At 31.5% G+C, this 25904-nt stretch overlaps 1 protein-coding gene and 1 long non-coding RNA gene across 2 annotated transcripts; one reads left to right on the top strand and one right to left on the bottom strand.

Moving 5' to 3' along the window:
* The first annotated feature begins 1819 nt into the window (after nt 1–1819).
* LOC127150017 (uncharacterized) lies at nt 1820–3195 on the top strand. Its single transcript, XR_007821939.1, has 3 exons — nt 1820–2234; nt 2549–2698; nt 3104–3195. It is a non-coding gene; the product is annotated as an uncharacterized LOC127150017 (long non-coding RNA).
* Nucleotides 3196–4115: 920 nt separating this feature from the next.
* Nucleotides 4116–14868, bottom strand: LOC103497546 (probable LRR receptor-like serine/threonine-protein kinase At5g48740). Its single transcript, XM_017046728.2, has 16 exons — nt 14660–14868; nt 12823–13360; nt 11764–12218; nt 11367–11484; nt 11175–11243; nt 10875–10943; nt 10702–10770; nt 10461–10532; nt 10079–10147; nt 9494–9798; nt 8288–8493; nt 6999–7125; nt 6805–6873; nt 5777–5966; nt 5562–5694; nt 4116–4668 (listed from the first exon to the last, which is right to left on the bottom strand). The coding sequence occupies exons 1-16, from the start codon at nt 14736–14738 to the stop codon at nt 4456–4458; spliced, it is 2781 nt and encodes a 926-aa protein (XP_016902217.1). The 5' UTR covers nt 14739–14868; the 3' UTR covers nt 4116–4455.
* Nucleotides 14869–25904: the final 11036 nt, after the last annotated feature.

The raw sequence follows: 25904 nt of genomic DNA, 5'->3' as shown, positions 1-25904 counted from the left end.
TTTCCTTCTTGCATAGAAGAATGCCTGTTGCCAGGATTTAGTCACTTATCTTGAGGAATGTTTTAATGAAAATGAAGAAGCAATTGAATAACATCCCATCAAGTCGTTGGATTGAGTAAAAAAGGGATATAAGAACTTCATCTCTTTCTTCTGTGCTTTATAGGAAAAAAAAGGTTATAAAATTACCCACAGCTAGATTTCCTTAGTTTCTTAAAATTGTTTTTACTAAACAAATTGAAATCTTAATCCAACTGTAAAAGCCAAAGCAAAAATTTGAACCTTTTTTTCTTTCTTTTAACTGTCAAAGTTTGGTTAGGATTTCAAAACCTTTTATTAAATCATACTAGCAACAAAGAAAAAGATTAGTAAATAAGCATGAATTCTTAGCCTTTATGAAATGGTCCCCCACTCTTTCCAATTACAAGTTTACTTGCAGAAAGAAGAATGTAGAAGCTGCAAAAGAAGTTGGCATCAATGGCCTCCATTTCAAAAGTGCAGATTTACTATTAAAGGATCTCTGTCTTCTAGGACTTGATATTTCACCTGATACAAGCTCGCCTTAAATCAACATCTATATATATCTGCAGAACATGTTCGGCAAGGTTCATTTCTTTTTTCCATTTTTTAAATGAAAAATAAACTCATATTTCTTTTAATTCCATTGATCTTCATGTTAAGTTGGAATGCTGTTCTTGATATTGTTCCAGCTGGGGATTCTTTTTACTGTCGAAGATCAAAAAATAAAAAGTAACAAATAAAACATTAAACTGTAATCTATTTAAATCATGGGCAGACTTAGCAGGGACTATACCAATTAGGTTTTTCTTCATTGGGATCTTTGGAAGATAGGACATAATTCATGTGGAAGCAATGTCAACATTGTCTTTTCAGGTATGAGACTTTTCAAAAGAACAATATGATGTGATTAATTGGTTAACTTACACAGGAACTGTACTCAAGGGGATGATGGTTCTGGATGAACCAATGTTCATCTACAGAATCCTTTGTTTTATGAACCATTCATGTGAGTTTTTTCCCACTTTCTTGTAAGACATCAAGCAGCAATGAGAATGAGATTAGATCAGTTTGTCGTAATTAATGCCAATTCAGTATGTTATCTTTACATAATTACTTTGAATATTCACCTTTTGTGCTCTAGAGCATATTACAAAAGTGGAATATAGTGGTTTGAATCTCCAACTTCAAGGAAAGAAGCAAACAAAAACTAAGACAATGGGTCTGTGTTGGTTCATCTACACAATTCTTTGGGTTGTGAAAAATTCTAGTGAGTTTCCTTCACTTTTTTTGTAAGATAAGAAGCAGTTATGAAAAGTAGTTTGGATTAGCCGTAATGGTCATTTATGGTCTTTTACTTTTTTCCATAATTCAAAGCAATTCTATGTTCAAAACACTTTATGTATTCACTTTTTGAGCTCTAGTTTTTCTTTAAGTTTGAGTCATCAACCTCAAGCAAAGGAGATACTTTGAACTTTAATGGAAATCACAAGACAAGATAAATAAACAAATATTTAATTCCTGTGAAGTATGACAAGTTAATGAATTGGTATATTGATATATCTAAGTATATGGAATGAATGTGGGAGAAGGGTGTAAATTATTCATATCTTACCTCATTATCTTTTATAAATGACTCACCTTTTCTTCCCCTAAGGGATTTATGGACTAATTAATCAAAGAAAACTAAAGTGATGAAGGAGAAAGGGTTGTGCTGAAGATAAGTATCACAAGATGGGAAGGTAAATAAAGTGTCTATTGCACCTTTATGTTCTTGATCTTGAACCTGTTGTATTGGGTCAGAATCTTCTTTCAATATCATATTATCCAACTTCAGCATTGGTTCTTCACTGCACAGTTCAAATGAGTCAAACATTTTAGATTTTATTTTTCAATTTTGTCATCAATTCATTACAGCCTGAAAATTTACCATTAGTCCAATATAATGTTAATCAATTTGGTTCTTTGAAAGCAAATAAAAGTCCATACTTTGCTTTACCACTTGAAGGTTCCGAATTAGGACTTAGGCTGTGTAAAGTAGTTTTGAGATATTTTACAGTATGAAAATCTATGTCTTTTTTTTAATGTTTTTGTGATTGTAGAACAAAGTGAAAGCAAGAGTATAATAGTTCTAGTAGTTGTGCCAATCATATCAGTATTAATCTTCTTGGCTTCGAGCAGCTTTTTTATCATTAGAAATGTAAAAAGAAGAGCTAAAGGTATGTAAAGCTTTCCTCCTCATTCTCTTGAATCATAAGGTTTTTGTTTCCATTTTTATTCATCTTAAAGTATTAGCAGATAATGAAGTTACTATAACTGAGCATCTAATAAATGAGAGTCTACTTGACGTGCCGATTATGATAATTGAGCAATAAGTTGAAAAGTAAAGCAATCATTTTTATTCACTTTCTTAATCTTGATAAGTCCAAGAGTAAGGATGATTTTATTCATAATTACAAGAATCTTAGAATGGATTGTTGGTTGTTGATTGTGTATTTTGTGTTGATATTTTTGTTATGAAATGCAATGGTAGGAAAGGGGAAGGCCTTTAATAACACTAGAGTGAAGCATAGAGTGAAGCGGTCGATTAAGGTGCCAACGATTAGTAACAAGCTAGCAGATATGATGATTATTCATGGAGGAAATATGGCCAAAAGCCAATCAAAGGTTCTCCACACCCAAGGTATAAAAATATGATTGCTTTACTTTTCAACTTATTGTGTTGATGTTGCTTATTTCTTTATAGATTGATATTGGTTTTCATAATAATGTTATGTAAAAAAATGTTGATTATTCATATGGCGGGCAATATTATGAGCAAATCAATTACAAGAGTTCATAGGTTGCCACATAAAATGTTTTTTTTTTATTTGGGAAAAGGATTGTATATGATTGCATATATGGAATATTTCTAATAATAGATTGAAGAGATTTAGGAAAGCCTGATGGATGAGGTAGACTAAAGAGAGTTATGTGGATTTGGGTGTGGATATAAAATCTTAAAAACTTTTCATCCTTCTCTGCAATTTTAGTACTTCAAACAGCTTTGTTATTCTAAATAAATGGTTTATTTGGATATTGTTTGTAGATAATTGAAGTCATATCGGGTTGAAAGCTAAGCGATTGTGTAGAGATTGCCAAGCGACCGTTGAAAATTGAAGACTGAGAAGGCATTTAGGATTTTTAATTATTTAATTCATGTATTAGAATCTTTTTTCATGTACTATTGTAGAATGTTAAACATAATATTAAGATTTTATTTTGTGTATTCAAATGTAAAAGACAAATATTATAGTTTCTAACATAATATGAATTTCATTGATTTGTTGGCGTGTGAAAAACATATTTATCTACATTGATCCAATGTCAGTATATAGGACAATAATGTAACAATTAAATAAAAATAAATTTTTAAAAATGAATCCAAAAACTAGGCTTTAATGTCAGTTTTAAACCGACATCAAAGTTCAACCGACATTAAAGGGCTTCAATAACACTATCAAAGATGTCGGTTGAAAGCTGACAAACCGACATTAAAAAGGCCTTTAATGTCGTTTTTAAACCGACATTAAAGCCCAACCGACATTAAAGGGCTTCAATAACACCATCAAAGATGTCGGTTGAAAACTGACATTAAAGGCCTTTAATGTCGTTTTTAACCCGACATTAAAGAGGCCTTTAATGTTGTTTTTAAACCGACATTAAAGCCTAACCGACATTAAAGGCCTTTAATAACCCTCACAAAGATGTCGGTTGCTAAGTGACATTAAAGGCCTTTAATGTTGGTTTTAAACCGACATTAAAGGCCAAAATTCTTCTAGTGATTGTTTAAATTCTTCATAATTTTGATCATTTTTATGGCTTACTTAGTTTAATTTACTTCATTTGCATCACAAGTGAATGCCCCATAAATAAAATTGGAACAATGATCTCTAAAATAGCTAAAAGATTAAGTTAGAGTTTAATATACATAAACTAGGAAATCGAAACACATTCTTCCAACATCACTAACATTACCCGACACCGTAGACGATGTTAATGTGCAGTGACTCACCAATTAATGGTTACGTCAACTAAAATTCCATAACAACAAGAAAAAAAAATTAAAATATTACATCAATCATATTCTCATAAAAATGCATATTTACATATAATTTTGAAAAAAAGGAGAGTACCCCAATCAAAATTTCCCTTCACAAACGAATCCATGGAAGAACTTTAACATATAACTTTAATTTTGTCCCTCAATCATAACAATGAACCCTCTCTCATAATACCAACTATATCTTATTATACATGTGTGTGAGAGAAGAGAAAAATTATCTTGTATAAAGTTATGATATAAATATGAATAGATAGAAATAGATTATAGATATATATATATATATATATATATATATATATTCCTCAGTATTTTGGCTGTAATTAAAATAAATTATGTCAATGGTCAAAAGTAGAGAGATATGCAAATTGAGCATCATAAGCTTGTTTTAGGTCAGCCAAAACTTGTCCAATATTAGGCCTTTGAGAAGCATCTCTATCCACACATCTTATAGCAACAAGAGCTGCCTTTTTCATGCTTTCAACATCAAAACTTCCTCTCAAATTTTCATCTACTATCTCAAATGCACCTGCTTGTAAGTAGGGCTTTGCCTGAATAATCCAAATGTATTATTATTTTGAAATATACACAAGCGCCAGAGGGTGCAAATAGAAAATTAAGCCTATGAATAACTCTTGCTTTAATATTTACTATTTGTCCATGATTTTCTAAAAACAAGTCAAAATTTAAAAACTAAAAAAATTAATTTTTAATACTTGTTTTTTATTTTCAAAATCTAAAAACTAAAAACAAATTGTTACAACATAGGAGCTACGTGTGTGAGAATATTAAAAATCAAATAAGCATAATTTTTTTTCTAACCCGTAAATACATAACAAACATGAAAATTATACGTAACATAATAATCTCTTTTTAATTTTTTTTAAAATAATTTTCACATGACATTTCATTTAAAAATCCGAAGATTTCAAAGAAAAGATAGAAAAAAAATTGTTTTCGAAAATAATAAAATTAACTAATACATATTTATAAATATAACCAAAATTTATTATTGATGATCATAGACGACTAATCATGTCTATGTCATGCCATGATTAGAAAGAAAAAGAGAGAAGGCAAAAAAAGCTTATTTCTCTTGTTATTCTATTATTTTCTCTATTCAATATATATATATATATATATATATATATATATATATATATTTTGTTAAAGATCGTTGTCAACAAAAAACATGAGTAAGAAACAAAAGCAAAAGCAAAAACATTAATTTTAATTTTTAATTGTTGGAAAATAGGAATTGAAAAACAACAAACAAATTATCATTTTCAATAAGTTTTCTTTTTAAGAGCGGATTATATTACAAAGTAGGTAGAAAATAAAGTAGGAGTTTTTCTTAAGAATAAAATAAAAATAATAAAAAAAACAAAATATTTAGCGAAATTATAACATAATTGAAAAAAAAAAAAGGCATATCAAATCTTACCCATAGCACCAAATTGAATGAATCTGGAGTTCCTGTGCGACTTAAGGGCTCTCTTCCACAAATCAACTCTAACAATACAACTCCAAAACTATACACGTCACTCTTTTCGGTTAATTGTTGTGTGGAATAGTACCTAATCAACCGAAGAAGGTAAATTTAATTATATCACAATTTAAGATGTTTTGTTTTCCATAAAAAATAGTTGGAAAACATACTCGGGATCCAAATAGCCAGCAGTGCCTTTGACAACAGTGGTGACATGAGTTGCATCAGGATGTGAAATTTGCTTGGAAAGCCCAAAATCACAAACTTTTGCATTCATTTCCATATCCAAAAGAATGTTACTACACTTCACATCTCTATGGATTATTCTTGGCTCACTTCCATTGTGTAAATAGTCCAACCCTATAACATAATTAATTAATTACCATAATTAATTAATCAATTCATATAACAATAATAGATGAAGAAGAAGATGCTAGCTATGCCTAAAACACATTTACGACACGATCAAGGTATACTATGAAATATGTCAATTAAGTGAGATATTTAGTGTATTTACAAAATATATTGAAAATAAGCTTGAAAAGGACTATCAAACCTTTAATTAAATGACTAAATTGAAACTATAGTTAAAAACAAAATTTAGCAAAAATTGTCTATGAAAAACGACCATTTATAAATTTATAAATTTGTATAGAGGAATTAATTCAAAACACTGAAAATATTTATAAATTATAACTTAATTAATTTTATAATCTGTTAATTTAATTATAGACACCGATAGATTCATTCTATTAATATTTATATAATAGAATTCTATTTATATCTATCCTGATTCATTCTCCCATATTTGTAAACAAAAATTATTCCTTTAATTCTTGAGTTTTAGAAAATAGATAGTGTTTCAAAGCTTTATCCTTTAAAATTAAAATTAAAGGTAGATGAATAATTTTCAAATTTATTTAAAAAGTTCATATCATATTCTAAATTAAAAAACTATACTTTGTGTATCCCACCCTTTCACTGTGCAGCCTTCTCCCTTAGCTTCTTCTACAATTTAATTATTATTAGTAACAAAAGAAAATTCTCAGAAACCTTTTAAACTTATTCTTACAATGAGACTAAATTAGTATAATTTGAAGTTTAGTCTGGAAACTAAAATCGATAATTTCTCTCTAATTTCTATGTATTTAAAGCATTGAGAGAGAGTATTATATAGAAAGTGTATATGTAAAGGAACCTTTTGCTGCATCAACAGCAACTTTGAGTCTTCTAATCCAACTAAGTGAAACATTTTTTCTGTTCTTGCCTGAAAAAAAGAATTGCAACATTAACCAAATAATTAACCATATATGCATCCAAAGAAGAAATTAAAGATTATTATTTGACAACAAATTAACATTTGCGCTACATGAGTTGAATATATAGATTTACCATAAATGTGATCAGCCAAAGATCCACCAGGTAAATACTCATAAACAAGTATTTGTCGTTTCGATTCATTACAAAATCCTTCCAAACAAACTAGATTTTGATGACGAATTTGAGACAAGAGGTGAACCTATATCATTATATCAACATTTGGTAAATAGGAATTTTGAGCATATTTGAAAATTATTTTAAAATAGTTAAATTAACTAAAAAACAAAACAAAAGAAAAGAAAAAAAAAACAAACAAAAGAAAAGAAAAGGAAAAAAGGCCATGCTTAAAAATGTAAAATTAAACTTCAAATGAAGTTTCAATGATTAAAGTCATATTTTGTATAAATTTTAGAGTTAACAGAAATGATTGTAATGACAACCTTTGTATATGACAAGTGAGTTTCAATCCTCGATAGATTGTGTTAACCCATCGACTTCATAAACGACTGTTATCTAATTCAATCTCATAAACTTGTTATTTTTTTCTATTAATGTTTGCACATTTGATCAAAGAAATTTTCTCTTTTCTCTTTAGCACGTATATTAAAAAGCTTCATCTTTGCAACATTAATTAATAACAAATAACTTTTTAATATGAACTCTAAATTTCATAATTAATATATTTTTTCCTCTAATACTATGAGAAAATTCAATCTTTTATTCTTTCCTAAACCCTCTCTTGACTATTATAATGCTATCAATGCGATAGACGAATATAGGTAATATGAAAGAGATGAAAATAGATTTATGAAGTTTATACCTTTATTTATTGATGCTATACTTACCTAAATTCTAGACTAAAACAAGTAGGGTAAAAAGATGTTTTTGACTAAATTTTATATATTATAAGGTAAACGCAACTTGGAGATGCATCCAAATATTTTTCTATTTTTAACACTCTTTATTTATAAACTCAAAAAATAACATGTCTGCTGTTAATTAATAAACAAAAGGTAGAGATCCATTCCCTCTTATGGTCTACTCTATATCCAAATTATTGTTGATTACTCTCTAAATATATTGCTTTTAAATTTGACTATACTCTTTTACATGTTTCTCACTATGCAATAAAGCATTACTTCTCTAAAAGAAAAAAGAAATGCCAAACCTCTATATGATGTTTAAGTATGAATAAAAACTTTGCAGGATGGTTGGACAGGAGTAAATTGGGTGATCACTCGGAAAATTCTCATGTTACAACCTTTGAAGTATGAATGAAAGCTTGAGAAATTAAAACGATCAAATTAATATTTTGAGAGATATTTTCAACATGTTTTTGAGATAAACACCTATGTACGTACCTCATTGATAAAGGACTCAGTCCCAAGTTGGGTTTTGTCAAACCTTACTTTGACAGCCACAAGTTTACCGTCGGGAAGCTTTCCAAGATAAACAGATCCAAAGCTTCCTCTTCCAATCACTTCCTTGAAGTTATTTGTAGCCGACTTTACCTCCTTGTAGGAGAATACTTTTGCACTGTTCCAATTCCTTAGCTCCATTGCTGCTTCTACAAACAAATAACAAAGTATCCGATGCACCCCGTGTAAGAATTTCCAGAATGGAGACCAAAAACCCCGATACTGCAAGAAAATTTAACTCTACCAACACTAGAGCAAACTAAGATTATTTTTTATGGTATAACCAACCCATCACCATCATGTTTTAAGTGCCCTTTGTTTCGACGCCATATACATTAGTACAGTCGAAATAGGTCTTGACGTCCTATCTCTCGACGCCAATTATATTGGCATTTGGAGGTGCAATATCAAAAAAAAATTCCTAACATTCTTTTTTGGTAGTTGCTCTTTCTTTCTCCCCTTTCCCACAGCTCTTATGTGTCCTATCCCATTAGAGGTCATTATGTAACGCTTTTTGTTACGTTTCATGTTTTATTTTGAAAACTTATGTTTAAGGTTAACATCTCCATGTTTTCTATGTTCTCATATGTTTAATTAAGAAACACTACAAAAATAATATTTTGTTTTCTATAAATAGATTTTTTTTTTTTAAATGACAATTGTTCTATATTTTTTGACTTATAAACTTTTCTACCTATGATTTGAATGTTTTAGTTTTTTATTTTTAAGTAAAAAGTTAATGTTTTATAAGTTTAAGTATGTCCCTTAGTATTGTATCTTACCGAGTTTTTGTCCCTCTAGTCCTACTATTTTAGTAATACTATATCGATAGTCAAACTCCTAAAATGTAGGACATCTCAATTTTTGATGTAGCTAACTCTACTAGTGTAATGTCAATTCAATATTTTAATTGACATGAAATGTCTTCCCTTGTACGATGGAGTAATTCAGATTCAACCAGTATTATGTATTGATTACACAATGGGTTAAATTTCAAACAAATTAAAGTGTTTAATTATTGGCACAAACAGATTAAATAGCTAACAAAAAAAGACTTAAGTAAGAAATAGAAAAGTAACAAAAAAAAAAAAAAAAAAAAAAGAGGAAAGGTAAAAGAATCGTAGGGTTGTGTGGAAGGTTTAATCTTACTTGTTGAGTATGTGAGTCGTTGAGATGTTGTGTGTTGTTGAGAGTGGATATTCCTCAAGTAGAGTAAAAGTGAAAGGGAGAGAGTGATGAGAACTAATAAAGCAGCAGCAAGTGCAGAAACAATAATAATAATGATAGGCAAATGATAATTATTATTATGATCACTGCTCATCTCCTCCTCCTTCTTCTTCTTCTTCTCAGGAACAATTGTGACTTGTGGTGTTTCAATGGCTGGATTATTATTATTTGATGACACATCATTGCATGTCATTGTGGAGAATGACAAACAAGGGTTTCCTATTGTTCTGCCAACCACAGAATAAACTTTTTTAATTAACCTAACTAAGTAAGTCTTTTTTTTCTTCTTTCTAAACGAGTCTTGGATGGTTCCATGTGTTTTGAAATATATGTCCACGTTTTCATGAGTTTTACACAATATGATATGATATGTGACATGTAAATCAATATTTTTTATTTTATGTACGTTAAAAAATCTGCAAACTATAAGTGGTAAAATATGTAATAATTGACACGATTACTAAAAATATTTACATGAAAAAGAAGTTAGAAGAAAATAATCCATACCTAATTTCAAGACTTCCTTTGTTCAAAGACAATGGGAGGGTGCCTTCCAGCCTATTGTTCTCCAAATTCCTTAAGATTATTATTAAAATTTTCTTAATTAGAGTTCAGAAATTAAAAATATGTTAATTTTGGATGAGTACTTTACATTATTTACTTTCCTTCGTTGAAAAAAATATTAATTTCACTTAAAATTTCTACTCTCATAATTAAAGAAACCAAATTTCATTGAAAATTTGAGAAAACCAAGGGCCATATTTACTTACCGTGTAACTTTTAAAAATCAAGCTATTAAGTCCACAAGTTTCTAAATATTTTATAATTATCTATTTTAAAAAACCATGTGAAATCTAGAAAAGAATAAAGAAAAAAAAACCTGACTTACAATAATTGAAGATCTTCAAGTTCTCCCAAGCCATCTGGAACAATTCCCTGGAGACTGTTGTTCTGCAAGTCCCTTCATATTGCAATTAATATCTTTATCAATATATGACTTATCGTCATTTTATGAATTTTAACTTCAATATAATTCTTAACCTTAAAAACCATACAATCTCAATTTTCAAGCTTAAAATAAATAAATGATTGTTGGAAAAATAATTAACATTTTTTTTTCATTTACTTACAGAAATTTGAGGTTGCTAAGGTTCTTCAAATCTGACCCAAATGAAGTTAGCTTGTTGAAACTCAAATTCCTTTATCAAAAGATCAGGAAAAAAAAAAGATGGAGTAATTAATTATTTAAAATCTAATAAAATTTATATCAATCACAAGAAAAGGGAGATAGATGAGAAAATACAAATTCTCAAGATGAGTCAGACTGCCCAAATTTTGTATTTCTCCCGAAAGGGAAGTGTTGTGCAAATCCCTGAAGAGAGATGAGTAAAATCACAATATTGCAAATTAATGCAAAAAGGATAAAAAAAGGTTCAAAATTTGAATTTGTTTTTAAAGAAAAGAACCAAGATTTGTCACGAACAAAAAGGTATTTATATCGTACGTGCCTTCATTCTCCAATATGTCACATAACAGAATTTGATATGATGATATAAAATGGTGTATAGAATAATGAGAAAGTAAATAATTACGAAGAGTTTACAATATTTTGAGATCGAGAATGTCGCCAAACGTCGGGCTGATCGTCCTCAAGTTGATGTTGGAAAGGTCTCTAATAGTGAATGAAAAAGATAGAAAGGGAGAAAAAGAAGCATCATTTGAACGGTTGAGATGAAAAAAGTGGTAAAACAGAATTAGACAATCTATATTATATTGGTAAAATTGAAGTACATACAGAGATGTAACAAGATTTCCTTCACATCCAACATGATCCCATGTTTTTGGAGAACATGGATCATCTTCCCATTCCAAATTCAAACCAATAGATTGATTAATCACCTCAAGGGCTGAAACTGCAAGAAAGTTTTGAAAGTTTTACTTCGAATTTCGAACCCGTAATCTTTAATTCAAAACTTGAACTGGGGTTTAAGCAAATATATTGCAAGATGAATTAAAAAATAATGGAGAATTAATTTGGTGGGTAAAAAGAAAAGGTATAATTAAAGCCAAGTCATTAAATTGATTTTAAAAGGTGGAGAGAGAACATGTTTTAGAGTAATTTTGAATCTGATTTCAACGTGATACCCTAAATACCGCATAAAATGGAAAAAAAAAACATAAATAGAACAAACCTGTGGTTGATGAAGCTTCCAAAGGAAGATGAACAATCTGATAGACCTCAATAGCATTGATTTGAGAATAGAATTTAACACTCTTGAGAGTGATAATCAAGTTCTTGATTTGGTGTTGAATGATATACAAAGCCCTAATTTCTCCCTTTTCAAAAGTGTAATTTGATTCAATAACTCTCCCATTGATCAACACATCAAATGAAGGATGAACAGCAAGAATCCCACCAAAGTAAAGAATCACATAGTAATCTCCTTCTTCCTTTCCAAGTGGAAGGTTGTAGCTTAGCTCTTTTCTTCTTGTCAAAACTCTTGCTGTTTCAACAACTGCAGCTGGTGGAGCTTCCTTCACTTCTATCACATCGAAGTTGGCCTCAACTTTGAACCCCGATGACACATGAAATGGCTTGAAGTTCCGGTCCGCGCCCCATATTCGGTCGTATGGATCAATCGGGTACCTGTATTTTAGACAAGCATATTTGTATATATATCATCAAATCTTCGAGTGTACGTAAAAAACTAAATTTAAGATTTATTAAAACTATTTATAAATTAATTACTGATGTTTAGTGAAACTTAACTATAGTCGTTGATTCGTGACACTGAAAAAACTGTCATAATTTATGAAAATTACAAAAATATATCTTTAGGCTATTATGACACTTTTTTCTCTACCCTTAAACTTTCTGACCTTTGTGCATGGAAAGTTATTGTGTTGTTGTGAAAGTATATTGAACTAGATATGGATAACTGGGACTAAACAAACTAAATTTATATAATTGAGTTTTTAAGAAGAGATAAAACAGAACCGAACCAAAAGTACAAATATCAAAATTAAACATCACAGTAGGAAAAAATTTTCACTGTTGTGTTCATTTACAGATTATAAACTTTTGTTCATTTATTGGCGACTTATATATTTAAGTAATGTACTGGAACAAATTTCACAAAAACAAAATAAGTCTAGCTTAATTAGCAAAGTGCTATTGTATTATTAACCTGATCAAACTAGCTAGAGGTTCATTTTTGGCATAACAGAACAAATTACTTAAGAATGCATACCTGAGAGATCCACTGGTGTAACCGCAATTGATTCGATACGACTTTCTTAGAGCCTGACTCTGAAGTAAGCCATCATCTTCGTAAGCTCCTTGCGGTAGGGGCCGAAGTTCAATGGAAGATATCAAAGGGCTACCACCCTGAGGAATGGAGTGTAAACAAAAGGAGGCAGTTTCCTTGTTAACTGGCCAAACAAACTCCTCGGTCCAAGGGTCATGAAAAGTAAGGTTCACAATGCTAGTTATGGCTGTCCCAAGAGAAACAAAGAATGCAGGGGGCTTCTCAACCTTGTCATAGTTTTTGTACACAAACTTAGCTCTAATGAGAACTGATGAGGAGCTATTCTTAAGTGGTAGCTTGTAACAATTTCGAGCTTGGGGGTCGGGGAAGAACCGAACATGGTCACTGGAAAAGGATCCGCCTTTGCCATTTTCGATGATTGAGGTGTTACCAGAGCTGATGTAATCGACGTCCGGAATCCATAAAATGTTGGAGGAGTCAGTGAAGGTGGTAGTTGCTCCACAGGATAAGCTTAGGAATCCTGATTCAGTATATATATATATATATATATATATATATATATATATATATATATATATATTTGTTTAAATGAGAATTAATTGAATTTGTTAAAGAAAACAGTGTTGATTTCTCTGTCTTTTATGTGTTATATTCTTGTTTATAGATGGTTAATAAATACTTTTTTTTTTTTTTTTTTTTTTTTCTTTTTATCATTTGCGAGGTTCTGCAAATTATTTTAAGTCAGGCCTTAAAAGTGAAATAATAATAAGAAAGCCCTAGGTTTGAACTTTTATACTAACCAAAAATATGATGGGACACTCTTTTAATTGATTGATTTTATATTATTTTTTTATGAGTACTACTCCATCTTCATGCATCTCTTTCAATTACAAAGAAAACTTATGATTGAGTATTTTGGCGAGGCTATAAAAAGAAAATTACAACTTAAAAGATGCAAGTATTCATTTTACTAATATACATTAAAACAAGGATTGCTTTCAAATGTAATAAAATAAGTTAACTTATGCACAAATATAGAAAAATAGTTTTGCCATATGCTATAGTTGAAAATATATATATTTTTTTAACTATTAAAACCCTTAACAAATATAAATTTAATTAACAACGATTTTATTCCATAGAAACATATAAAAAGACTCCATCTAGTTGGGGATGTGGGCATAACTAATAAAATATCTCTGCTTTTGTTTAAAAGGGCTTAACTCTAGCCATTCTCCTTGCTTCTTGTACTGAATGTTTATATTTATTAATGAAGCGGGAGTGATGAGGGTGCTAAGGGGTGTCTACCCAGTGGAGATGCCCGGATGCACCCAACTGACCTATCGTATCCTTTTTTTTAAAAAAAAATAATTAATTTAGACCCAAATTTCAACCATAAAGTCACAAGTTTAAATCTGAAGAAATTCAATATATGTTGTTAAGATAAATTAAGATCATTTCATTCTTAACTATTGATATGGCCCATGGATAGCCAAGTCTCGTTAGAAATGAAATGATGAATTGATTAATGTTCGTTTACTTGATCAAGACACTAATTGCCACCCTAAGAGAAATCAAAACCACTCCTTTTCTTTTAGGAAGAAACCACTACTTTCATACTTGTTAAAAGGGTTATTTTTGTTTGAAATGTTAAGAATAAATTTAAACAATTTCTCCAAACTTACAACATAAACAAAGCTAAATCCTTAGAACTTTATAACAACTTTTCAAACCTTATTACTAACTAGAGTGTTAATAGAAACCATTTTCTCAAGAAACAACAGGAACAAAAAATCTAAAATGAAGCATAAAATCATACCATCTTGATCATCACTCAAGGAAAGAACCCAAAACTCACAGCAAAGGAAGAAGCCAACCCACAAGAGATGAAATCCCATCAATGACACGTTAACAATTTTGGAGTATGCAAGAGTACTGAAGTCCCAAGCTTCCCCACTATACTAAAATTTTTTTCTTCTTTTAATTTCTCTCTCTCTAAGAAAAACAGGAGAATGAAAGATGAGTTGTTATAAGCAAATAACAGGAGTGAAGAAAAGAAAAAGAAAAAGTTTGATTAGATTAAAAAAAAAAAAGAAGAAAAAGAAAAAGTTGATTTCTCTTTTAGCAGTGTAAGGTAGTTGAAGTGATGAAGAAGCAAATAAAATAATAGGTAATGAAAAAATATAAAGGAGAGTGACAAAAAGAAAAAAGTTAAGAAATGGAAATGATGAGGCATGATGATTAAAGTGTGGAATAATAATGTTGTTAGTGTTATAATTAATAACAACCAACGAATGGTGGATAAGTTGTTGACAAGCAAAGCTCAAAAGAGGAAACCAAACCCAAAAGCAAAGTTAGAAGATAATTTCCATTTATGTTTTTATATTTTACTACAACTATGATTGCATATCAATTATATATATTCATGTGGGTTTTTTGTAGGCAGATGGCTGATGAGTAATATTTTGATATTGTTATTCCGTTTTCAAGTCTTTCAAAATCAAAATTTTTAAATACGATAAAATAAATTAAAATATTTAGGTACTATGCTAAAATTTTTGATTCTACCAATGATAAAAATTGATAGTATTTTATTATTGTCTATCAATACTACTAACAAAAGCATATTAGTGTCTACCAATATTTATAAAATTTAAAATTTTATTATATGTTATAAATATTTTATCAAATGTACTATTTTTCACGATTCTCCTATCTGCCAAACATTTTGAATAAAGCTTGGTATGAATTTTACAAACACGCAGAAGAAATAGATAGCAAAATAAAATTAGTAAGTGTCGATGAGCTTAATTATATAATTTCTAACAACACAATTAAGATATTTAATTACCTTTTCAAAATATGGAATGGGGTAGTAGGTTACTTTTTGAATGTTCTCTTCCTTAACTACTTAACTAATTGTAAAGTCAATTATTGTCCCTTATTGTAAAAGTTTTATATATTCATCAAATCCCCCACCACTCCTTAAACTAATTAAATTAATAAATGAATAAGCTAAACTAATTAAATTAATAAATGAATAAGCTAAACTAATTAAATTAATAAATGAATAAGCTAAGCCATCACTCTCCCATATTATATTAGTTGAATTCGATATGGTTTTGCCTCTCTCAAAGAATTGAAATATTACTAGTGATATACAAAATATCAAAATAAGTATCGCTCAATTTAACTATAAATTTTGTATCATCCATTCTCAAATTTTAATAATAACGTTCCATATAAATTATAAATGATACTCTTATGAACCAGTTGAGATTACGTAATAAGAAAGGTATATTCATATAATAGTCCGTAAATTTAAACTCATTTACAATCAATTAATAGAAAAGATTAGCACAATGTATATTAACTATATCTTCTTTCATTCGCTTCTTATATATGAATTGATAGATTCATTAATTAGTCTTATCTTTGCATCGATTGAAGATTAGTATTTAGATTCATAATATTTGACTGAGAATTTGAAGAATATAATAGTGTTTCTCCAAAGTAGTCCAAACATGAAGATGGATCAATCAATTTTGAAGGTGTTGATGTTGAGCTATCAAAATGAATCCTCCATATATAATTTGTGTGCCTTCAAGATAGATGCATAAATTGAAACTTCCAAAGTACATAGTTTGTAGAATCCAGTCAGATTGATATATATGAGACTACAAATATTGGTGAGAAGGAAGATCAAAGAATGAAAATTTTCCGATGAACATTCAGCGAAAGCCATCGATGGAAAAAATATTCAGCAAACGAAGGTTAAAACTGCTCCAAAACTGAAATACTTAACAGATAAATTATAAAAGGATATTTTCATTAATCAATGAAGATTACATTAGAAAAGAGTATCTATAATAACCCATTAACAACCTACTAATAGAAAGCTTAATAGAATATTAACCACATATAATACATCATACAAAATACGTTAGAGGTTCAATTTTTCAATTTCAGTACATGAGCTGCAAAAAAAGTAGAATTATTATTAATACAGATTATCGTTTCTTAAAATTAAATTTTATAAAAAAATGACTAAATTATAATAATAATTTTATTGTAAGAAAATATGATATATAAATATGTTTTCGTAAAAATGCTAATACAAAAAATAACAATAACAAATGTTGTTTGAAAATGATGTAATTTCTCATCTTTTTACTTCAATTCTAATTTTAAAGTTTAAGTATGATTGTTAAATATTTAAAATATAAAACAAAACCCTATTCTGTTTTAAATCATGGTGTGTGACTAAAGTTTAGGTAAAGTAACTAATACTCTATATTTTTTAAGACAAATTAATTAAACAATATATATTGTACAAAATTGAATTAATTATTGAAAGGGCAATATAGATTTTGCTTCATGAATCATCCAAAGCAGCAATGATAATATTTTTGGAGTTCCTCATTAGTAGACTTTACTTCTCATTTCATACTAAAAGTGAAAAAAAAAAGAACTAAAAGAAAAAAAAAAAAAGAAAAAGAAAAGAGAACATAAAGCAATATCTTTGCAACAAAGGAAAGTGAATTTCAATAACTTTTCCTATAGCTAACAATGTATATGAAGGATCATTTGAAATACAACCCACTATTTGATTTACCTAAATGATTAACTTTATTTCTTTTAATCTTCCCTTACTTTTTGTATTCATATTCATATTAAGATTCATAATTAGAGATTATTAATATCCATATCCATAATTTTTAAATAAAAAATCCACTATCATAATTAAAAATATAATATATTTGTTGAATAAGAAATTTTAGATCAATTACAAATTGCACACATTACTTACCATAAAAAATACAAACAATTGAATTTGGGACTAATTAAAAGTTGTCATATGTCCCAAATTAAAATTGAAGATATAAATTGGTCAATTATGATGATGTCACATTTTTTCATTATGACTGTTGGATCAATTTAATTATTTTGATCGAATTAAATATTATTAACTTGAGCTAAAGTTCAACTTAATTTAACTCAAATGTTAAATATGACTCAAATACATGTGATTGAACCCATGAGTTTGGTCTATGAACCAACCAAGCCCAAGTCTATAAAATCCACCATAGAACTCTATAAATAAAGAAATTCTCTTCATTGGTGGGGCACAAAATATTTTTACTCCAGAAGATCTAGAGAGAATTCTCCTAAGAGTTAGAAGACTCACAGACTCTTGAAGATGACCGCCCTCAAAGATTAAAGTTCGTTTGAAGATACAAGCTTTCTTCCAATACTCCAACTTCAAGAATGTCACATCACTACAAGAGACGGGGGACTTTCGATGCACAACGATGTCGAAAGAAGCAAAAAAACGTTGGAAAACGATATTCCGACGTCGTTTACTACGTTAGGACACACGTCGGGAGAAGAATTCCCAACGCATGACCAACAAGGCATCGGGAATACCTCTCATGATGTCTCTTATGCTGACGCATGCCATTGCGTCAGGAATTACATGTCCCAACGTTTCCTTAGCCAACGTCGGACATGTGTCAGAAGAACTATTTCCGACGTGTCGTTTACATCCTATTCCCGACGTTATGTTCCGTCGTTTACATCCAAAAGTAGCTAAGTTTAGTACATATATCCATAGTATCACTATATACTATCATTGCAAAAACTTAAGAATAATGGAAACATATATACGTACCGCAAAGGTAAGGATCATATGGTGGTCCTTGCTATGCCTGAGTCATGTCCTGTATCAGCTTTCACATTTGTTCCATTTCTGAAGCTAATGCTTGGTAATTTCTATCTTGCAATTCAATCTGTTCCAAAACTTTATCAAGTTTAGCTTGTATTTAAATCTCTCTTTCTGTGGCCAATTGAGAACATGATGTTGTGGAACTGCTCGCACTCGTCATCTTGCGAGCCTTCCGCTTGGGTCCCCAACCAAGGCCTTTTAAGTAACCTGGTCGTCTACCCAACACCCGATCGCATATCTCATATCCCCAGAGAGTGGCTGACTACCCTCTAGGGTAGGCTGGGACTGGAGTTCCAGCATTTGATTCTGCAACAAATTTAAAAACTAAGTTAAGTAATCCAAAAATTCTGCAACAAATTTGAAGTGTCTGTGACAATCGACCCAAATTTTTTTAAAGGTGATGAACATCTAATGCTCAACAAACCTATTCATTACTTGATCATTGAAATCAAGCACAAAAAACTGCTACACATTTTAAAAATAACACATTAGATTGGTTAACTTATATATGTTTCAAATGAAATCATAAATGTGTACTGGACTTAATTACCTGGAAGTCGCCCTTGACGACCTTAATATATTCTCTACCAACGTTCGCCCACTTAAGGCAGCGAACAGAAAATGTCTTTCGCACGCAGACGCCTATCGCCTGAGTGAAGCGAATGACGTGTAAGGAAATAGGCTTCTTCGTTCCAAGGGTGATCGTCATTGGAATGCGCCCATTAATTGCAACGTGGCGCTCCAACTCTAAAAGTCGAGATTGCGTACGTCTCCTAGGAGTCGGAGTCGTAAGTGGTTGAGAAGACGACCTTGCTCAATAAATTATAATAACATATAATGTTAGAGGAAAAAACATGAAATAATCGTAAGTTATAATGAAGAAAATTCTTAGACTCACCCACATTGTCGCTCACGGACGACGACCCTCCCATACGGTTATCTAAATAGTCCTCAAACTCGAGGAACATAGCGTCCGTCTCCAGAAAATTATTACGTTGGTATGACATAATGCCTGGGGACATAGAAACAAACATTCAACAAGCAAATACAAACACATAGCTAGAATCAAATATATAAAATACATAAATATATGAGTATGTGGTTTGTCACTATAATTCGTCGTCGTCACTTGTATGTGACAAGTGTTCATCCACATCGTCGATGAAGTTGTCAATGACATGACGCACAACTGGTCTTTCAACGATTGTGAGATAAACGTCAGTCCTGCACAAAGTGTCATCCTCAATGTGGTCATCCACTCGGTGGCTTACAACGATTTCTAGTACATTAATGTGGTCGTTCTTACCATCATCCACTTCTTGCACATCCCATATACGCTTATTTTGGACGATGTGCACAACTTTCCAATTGATACCATTTTTTGGGTCATCTATGTAAAAAACTTGATATGCTTGAGTTGCAAACATTACAGGTTCCTCCACATACAAACAACAGAACGTGTTGAGAGATTTGTACCCTAGTTCAACATGTGTTCTTTGACTTTTTTTAGGTCGGTGTCATACAACCGACACTTAAATAGCCATACATTTTTTTTCAAAGGATATTGTACGTGCAACACTTTGTTCAGAACACCGTAGAAATTATTGTCGTCATTTCCACTTGCAACGCTTTCACCGATGACCATTACTCTACTGTTTTGAGTAGTACGTCGAGAATCAAGTTCAGACGTGTGAAATCTCAGACCACTCACAATGCATCCATTGTAACAACGAATGTCAAATGCTGGTCCCATCGCAAGTGAGAAGAAATCGTCAGATAGATTTGCAGACTCATGCAGTTATAACAACTGAAATTAATGTCACAACGATTATAGACATCTCACAAGCTTAAATACGTTAGTGCTTATATGTCACACTAAAACTTGCTTTATACCTATGCTCGAAACCATTCAGGGAATGCCCGTTCATGTATTTTATACAAATATATAGCATTTTGAGCATGTCAACATATTAGCCTTAAATGTTTCCTAACGGGGATGAGGATGAGTTTAATTTCTGTAAGAAAAATGTATAACAAATATTTAAGAATTACAAAGATGAGGAATGCTTACTTGCGATACTCTGATATTTCGTCTACATTATTCAGTATGTACCAATGGAAGAGCCGTTTCTCTTTCTGTGATATAGCACGAACATTTGACGCACCTAAGGGTCGTACTTTCTGCTTGAAAATTTCAAAGTCACCAATTACCTCGTCCTCTACAATGGTATCATCATTTCGCTCATCTCTTGTGAATCGAGTTTCTATACCAGTTAGGTAACGCTAACAAAAGGTGCTTGATTCATTCATGACATATGCTTTTGCAATTAACCCCTCAGAACGTGCTTTGTTTTTAACATACTGTATTAATGTGCGTATACTTCTTTCAATCAAATACATCCAACTGTAAGAAACCGGACCAATAAGCTTCGTTTCATATGGTAAGTGAACAGCTAGGTGTACCCTAATGCTAAAGAAGGCGGTGGAAATATTCTTTCCTACTTTCAGAGTATGATTATGATATTTGCTTCCAATCTATCCAAATCCAAAGTATGATTATGATATTTTCTTCCAATCTATCCAAATCATTTACTCTTATCGTTCTAGTGCACAAGTCATGAAAGAAATTACATAATTCGGTAATAGTAGTGTACACGTTTTTCGGTAAGAATGCTCGAATACCAATGAGTAGCAGTCGATGTAATAAAACATGACAATCATGTGTTTTGAGTCCTGATATTTTCCCCTCTTTCATGCACACATCTCAACATATTGGAAACAAATCCATCGGGAAACTTAACTGATTTCAATAACTTGCAAAACTCAACTCGTTCACTGCTAGTCAACGTGTAGCTCATGTGTGGCTTCACCAATCAGTTACCAACTTCTACAAGGTGTAAATTCTTTTTTATCTTTAGATCTTGTAGGTCAAACCGAGCATTCGTGGTATCCTTGGTTTTCCCTTCCATGTTCAACAACTTACCAACCAAATTGTCACAAACATTCTTCTCAATGTGCATTACGTCAAGTTTGTGACGTAACAATAGTCTCGACCAGTAAGGAAGTTTGAAAAAAATACTTCTATTCGTCTAATTAAGAGCTTTCTTTATTTTCTTATTCTGTATTGAAGGATGTTTACTCATAACTGGAAACTCCAACTGATCTAATTGTTCTAATATTTCATGCCAATTCATCACCACTAGAGGAGCCCTACGCTCTACCTTTCCATCTTGTAGCCTACTTCTATGTCACACGTGGTTCTCTGAAAGATAGCGCCTGTGTCTCATGAAAGATATTCTATCTCGTATTTCGAAGGACGATCTATCACCCATGCATATAGGACATGCCTGATACCCCTTTGTACTCCACCATGATAGGTCACCATAGGTTGAAAGAATTGATATGTAAGAGCGTCATACGCACACACTCCAAAAGTCCATAACTCTTTCGATTCCTCAATTAATGGTTGGAGATACACATCAATTTTCGTACTATGAGATCTAGGACCGGGTATGAGCAATGACATGAAGAAATTTGTCTCTTTCATGCATTTCCATGGTGGCAAATTGTAAGAAAGTAACACAACAGGCCACATACTTGCACGAGTCTGCAAGCCCAATGGATTAAACTCATTTGACCAAATGGGTTAAACTCAATCAAACCCAAATGCACGTTCCGTGGATCAGAAGCAAAATCAGGATATTCAGAATCAAAGTGCTTCCACCCCTCTGCATCAGCTAGATATCTCAATACATCATCCGTTTCAACACGTTTATCCCTATGTCATCTCATGTCAGTAGACCCTTCCTGCGATACAAACAAGCGCTGTAATCTCAATACAAAAGGAAAGGGGCACAATACCTTATGCAGATTTTTTTTCCTCTATTATGATTAACCTTGTACCTATCCTCGCCACATGTAGGACAATGTTGCAAATCAGTAAACTCTTTCCAATATAATACACAGTCATACTTGCACGCGTGAATAGTCTCGTATCCCAAGCCCATGTCACGAAATTTTCGTTTTGCTTCATAAAGTAAACTAGGGACAGTAGTACTACACATTGGAAACGATGCTCTTAAGAGTTCTAACAACATGTCGAACGACTTGTTACTCCAACCATTTAGAACCTTCACATGCATCAACTTAACCAAAAAATTCAACGACGAAAATTCAGAATAACCGGGGTACAACTCATTACGTGCTTCATTCAATAAGTCATGAAATATGTTGGTTCTATCTTTATCTATATCTACACCAACATTCATCGGCATTTCATCTTCCAAACGACGTTCCTCTGTTTCCTCTTCCTGTTCAATTGGGGCTTGTAAATCATTTACCATACCAAACATATCATCTTCTTCATTAAATTGCCAACTACTAGTTCCTTCATCAAAAGGATTACTACTAGTTCCTTCCTCAAAGTTTTCTGTACCTCTAAAGCTTAATGACTCCCCATATACACTCATTCTGTGTAGTAGAGGGATATTCCAACAATCAGTAGATGTCGTTCCACACCCTCTAATGAGCTCCAATTTAAATTCAAACATCTCTTGCATGGACACCTTAATCGTCCTTAGGCATCAACGTGAAACTTGGCAAATTCTAAAAATTAGGTCACTCCCTGTCTATACTCAAGGGAGAACTTATTTCTAATTTTCATCCAACTCTTGTCCATCGTTTAAGTCCGTAAAACATAAAAAGGTTTGATTAGAAATATATTTCTCTCCCTTTCTCACATTCATAACTTACTCCCCTGAACTTTTACTATTTTTCAGTAATATACAATCTTTCAAAATTTTCACTAAAATTAACTTCAAACTATAGAGGCTACCATAACTGAAAAATAGTAAACACAACCTAATTATTAATAACAAAATATTGTATCTTCGTATCCTACCCACCCCTTCCAACAATGCTACCTTACAAGGTATCTTACTACCACTCCTTGAAACAATCTCAAACAGAAACAAATTCAAAACAAAAAAGGCTACCATAACTACATGATAGCCATCCCAAATCAACAACAAAGTTATTCAACACAAACAGGCTACCATAACTATAGGATAGCCAAAACAAATCTTAACACATATTATATTTTCAATTCAAACCCCCCACCCCCTTCAAAATTTCTATACAACCCTCCCTCACTTAAAATGTTCAATTCATCCCTCAAGCCATTCAAAATTTCAACTAAACCCCCCCTCCCCACACTTTAAAATTTAAATTCCAACCCTAAACCCTCCCTTCAAAATTTAAATTCACCCCCCTTCAAATTTTCAATTCAACCATAAAGTCCCCTTTCAAAATTTAAACTAAACCTCCCCTTCAAATTTCAATTCAACCATAACCCCTCCTTCAAATTTCAATTCAACCATAAACCCCCCATTCAAATTTTAATTCAACAACATTAATTGAAACTTTTAATTCAACACACATTCAATACAAAAATACAAAAATAAAAAAATACCTAAACTAATTTTTTTTACAAAAAAACGCTAAACTATCAACCCTACACCTAAAAATTAAGGATTTTAAACTTACCTTAATGTATGGCGATAAACGACGGCAAGGACGGACGCCGACCAGGGCAACGGTGATGGGGCACGACAACGGGGCACGGCGGCGAAGCGGTTCGTCTTTCGTTTTTCTCCCTTGCTTACTCTTTCGTTTCGGTTCTTAATTCACATAACTAAAATAAATTTATAGGAGATCTTCCGACGCATCACGAAAATATCGAGAGATTTCACTTATAGCGTTGGGAATTCACACCCTTTCCCGATGCATATAATAGCATCGGGAATGGTCCTTATTCCAAACGTATAAAGCATAGCGTTGGGGATACATGTCCGTCATAATTAATTCACCCTAATTTACGATAGGGCTTTATCGACGCACCATAATAGGGTCACGAATGCTCCTTATTTCTGATGCTTGTCCTGATGCCAAGCATAATGTGTTGGGAAAAGTTTTTCTCCCAACGTCATATGCTTGGCATCGGAAGAGCGAGCTATGCCCAATGATTTTTCTGTCGGCGTCTTTCTCGGCATTAGGAGAACCTCGATTTCTTGTAGTGCGTGCTCAGCTTCTTCAAATCAAGCGTAGGCATTCAATCGAGAGAGAGTCAGATGATCAAATAATAGAGATTGAACCACATCGCATCAAATCAACATAAACATATCATCAATACAAGTTTAACTCCACGAATTAAATTTCTGTGTAAATCTCGTGTGAATAAATTGGCACGCCTAGTAGGACATCTTTACGTCTCATCTCTCTCGTCATCTGAATCTACAAGCAAACCAATGTTGCCAAATAAAGCTGCATCCAAATCTTCTATTGCAAGCGATCCTTGCACGAGACCTGTCACCCACAATCGTTCAAAGGGGATCATCCAAGAGCAGGATCAAGATTCTGTCATCGCGTAGAGCAACCTTAAACAATTGATGAAAGTTTTCTAAAGCTGGGATTGTCATCAAGGAAAATCGCTTCTATGATAACTTTGATTCTACCTCTACATTACTACAAATTTGGGTTTTAATGACGCAAGTTTTGTATCATTAAGACTTTCAACGACACAACTTTTGCGTCATTGAAGCCATTGCCAAGAAAGGCTATTTAACGACACTTTGGAAAACATGTCATTAAATATGCTTAAATGACACCAAAATTGTGTCATTAATACCTTTACCTTGTCGCAATAAATATGTCACTGTTATCTATAACTCGACACCAATATATTGTCATCAATACCCTTATATTGACGCAAATCATATGTCACTGTTATCTATACCTTGAAACTAATATATTGTCATTAATACTCTTAGATTGACGCTTTAAATGTGTCACTGTTATCTATTACTCGACACGAATTTATTGCCATTAAAAACCTTATATTAACGCTTTAAATGTGTAATCGTTATTAATACCTTGACACAAATAAATTTTCATTAATACCCTTACATTTACACTTTAAATTTGTCACCGCAATCTATCACACGACACAAATATATTGTCATTAATATTGTTACATTGACAATTTAAATGTGTCGCCGTTATCTATCACTCGACACAAATATATTGTTATTAATACTCTTATAACGATGCTTTAAGTATGTCACCTTTCAATATAACTCGACACTAATATACTGTCATTGTAAATGTTTCGTTACACGATTGTTGTCAAGAAATATGTTTTAACGATACTGTTTCTATTTAATGAAGACTTATATGTCAACACAGGTTTGGTGTCCTTATTCTTCATTTTCACAACACATATTTTTCTGTCATATATTTTTTCTTTCAAAAAAATTTAATACTATATTTCAACATTACCTAT

Source organism: Cucumis melo, chromosome 1, assembly GCF_025177605.1.
Source record: "Cucumis melo cultivar AY chromosome 1, USDA_Cmelo_AY_1.0, whole genome shotgun sequence".
In the NCBI taxonomy this organism is placed as follows: Eukaryota; Viridiplantae; Streptophyta; class Magnoliopsida; order Cucurbitales; family Cucurbitaceae; genus Cucumis; species Cucumis melo.
This window is presented reverse-complemented; position numbering and strand designations above follow the sequence as displayed.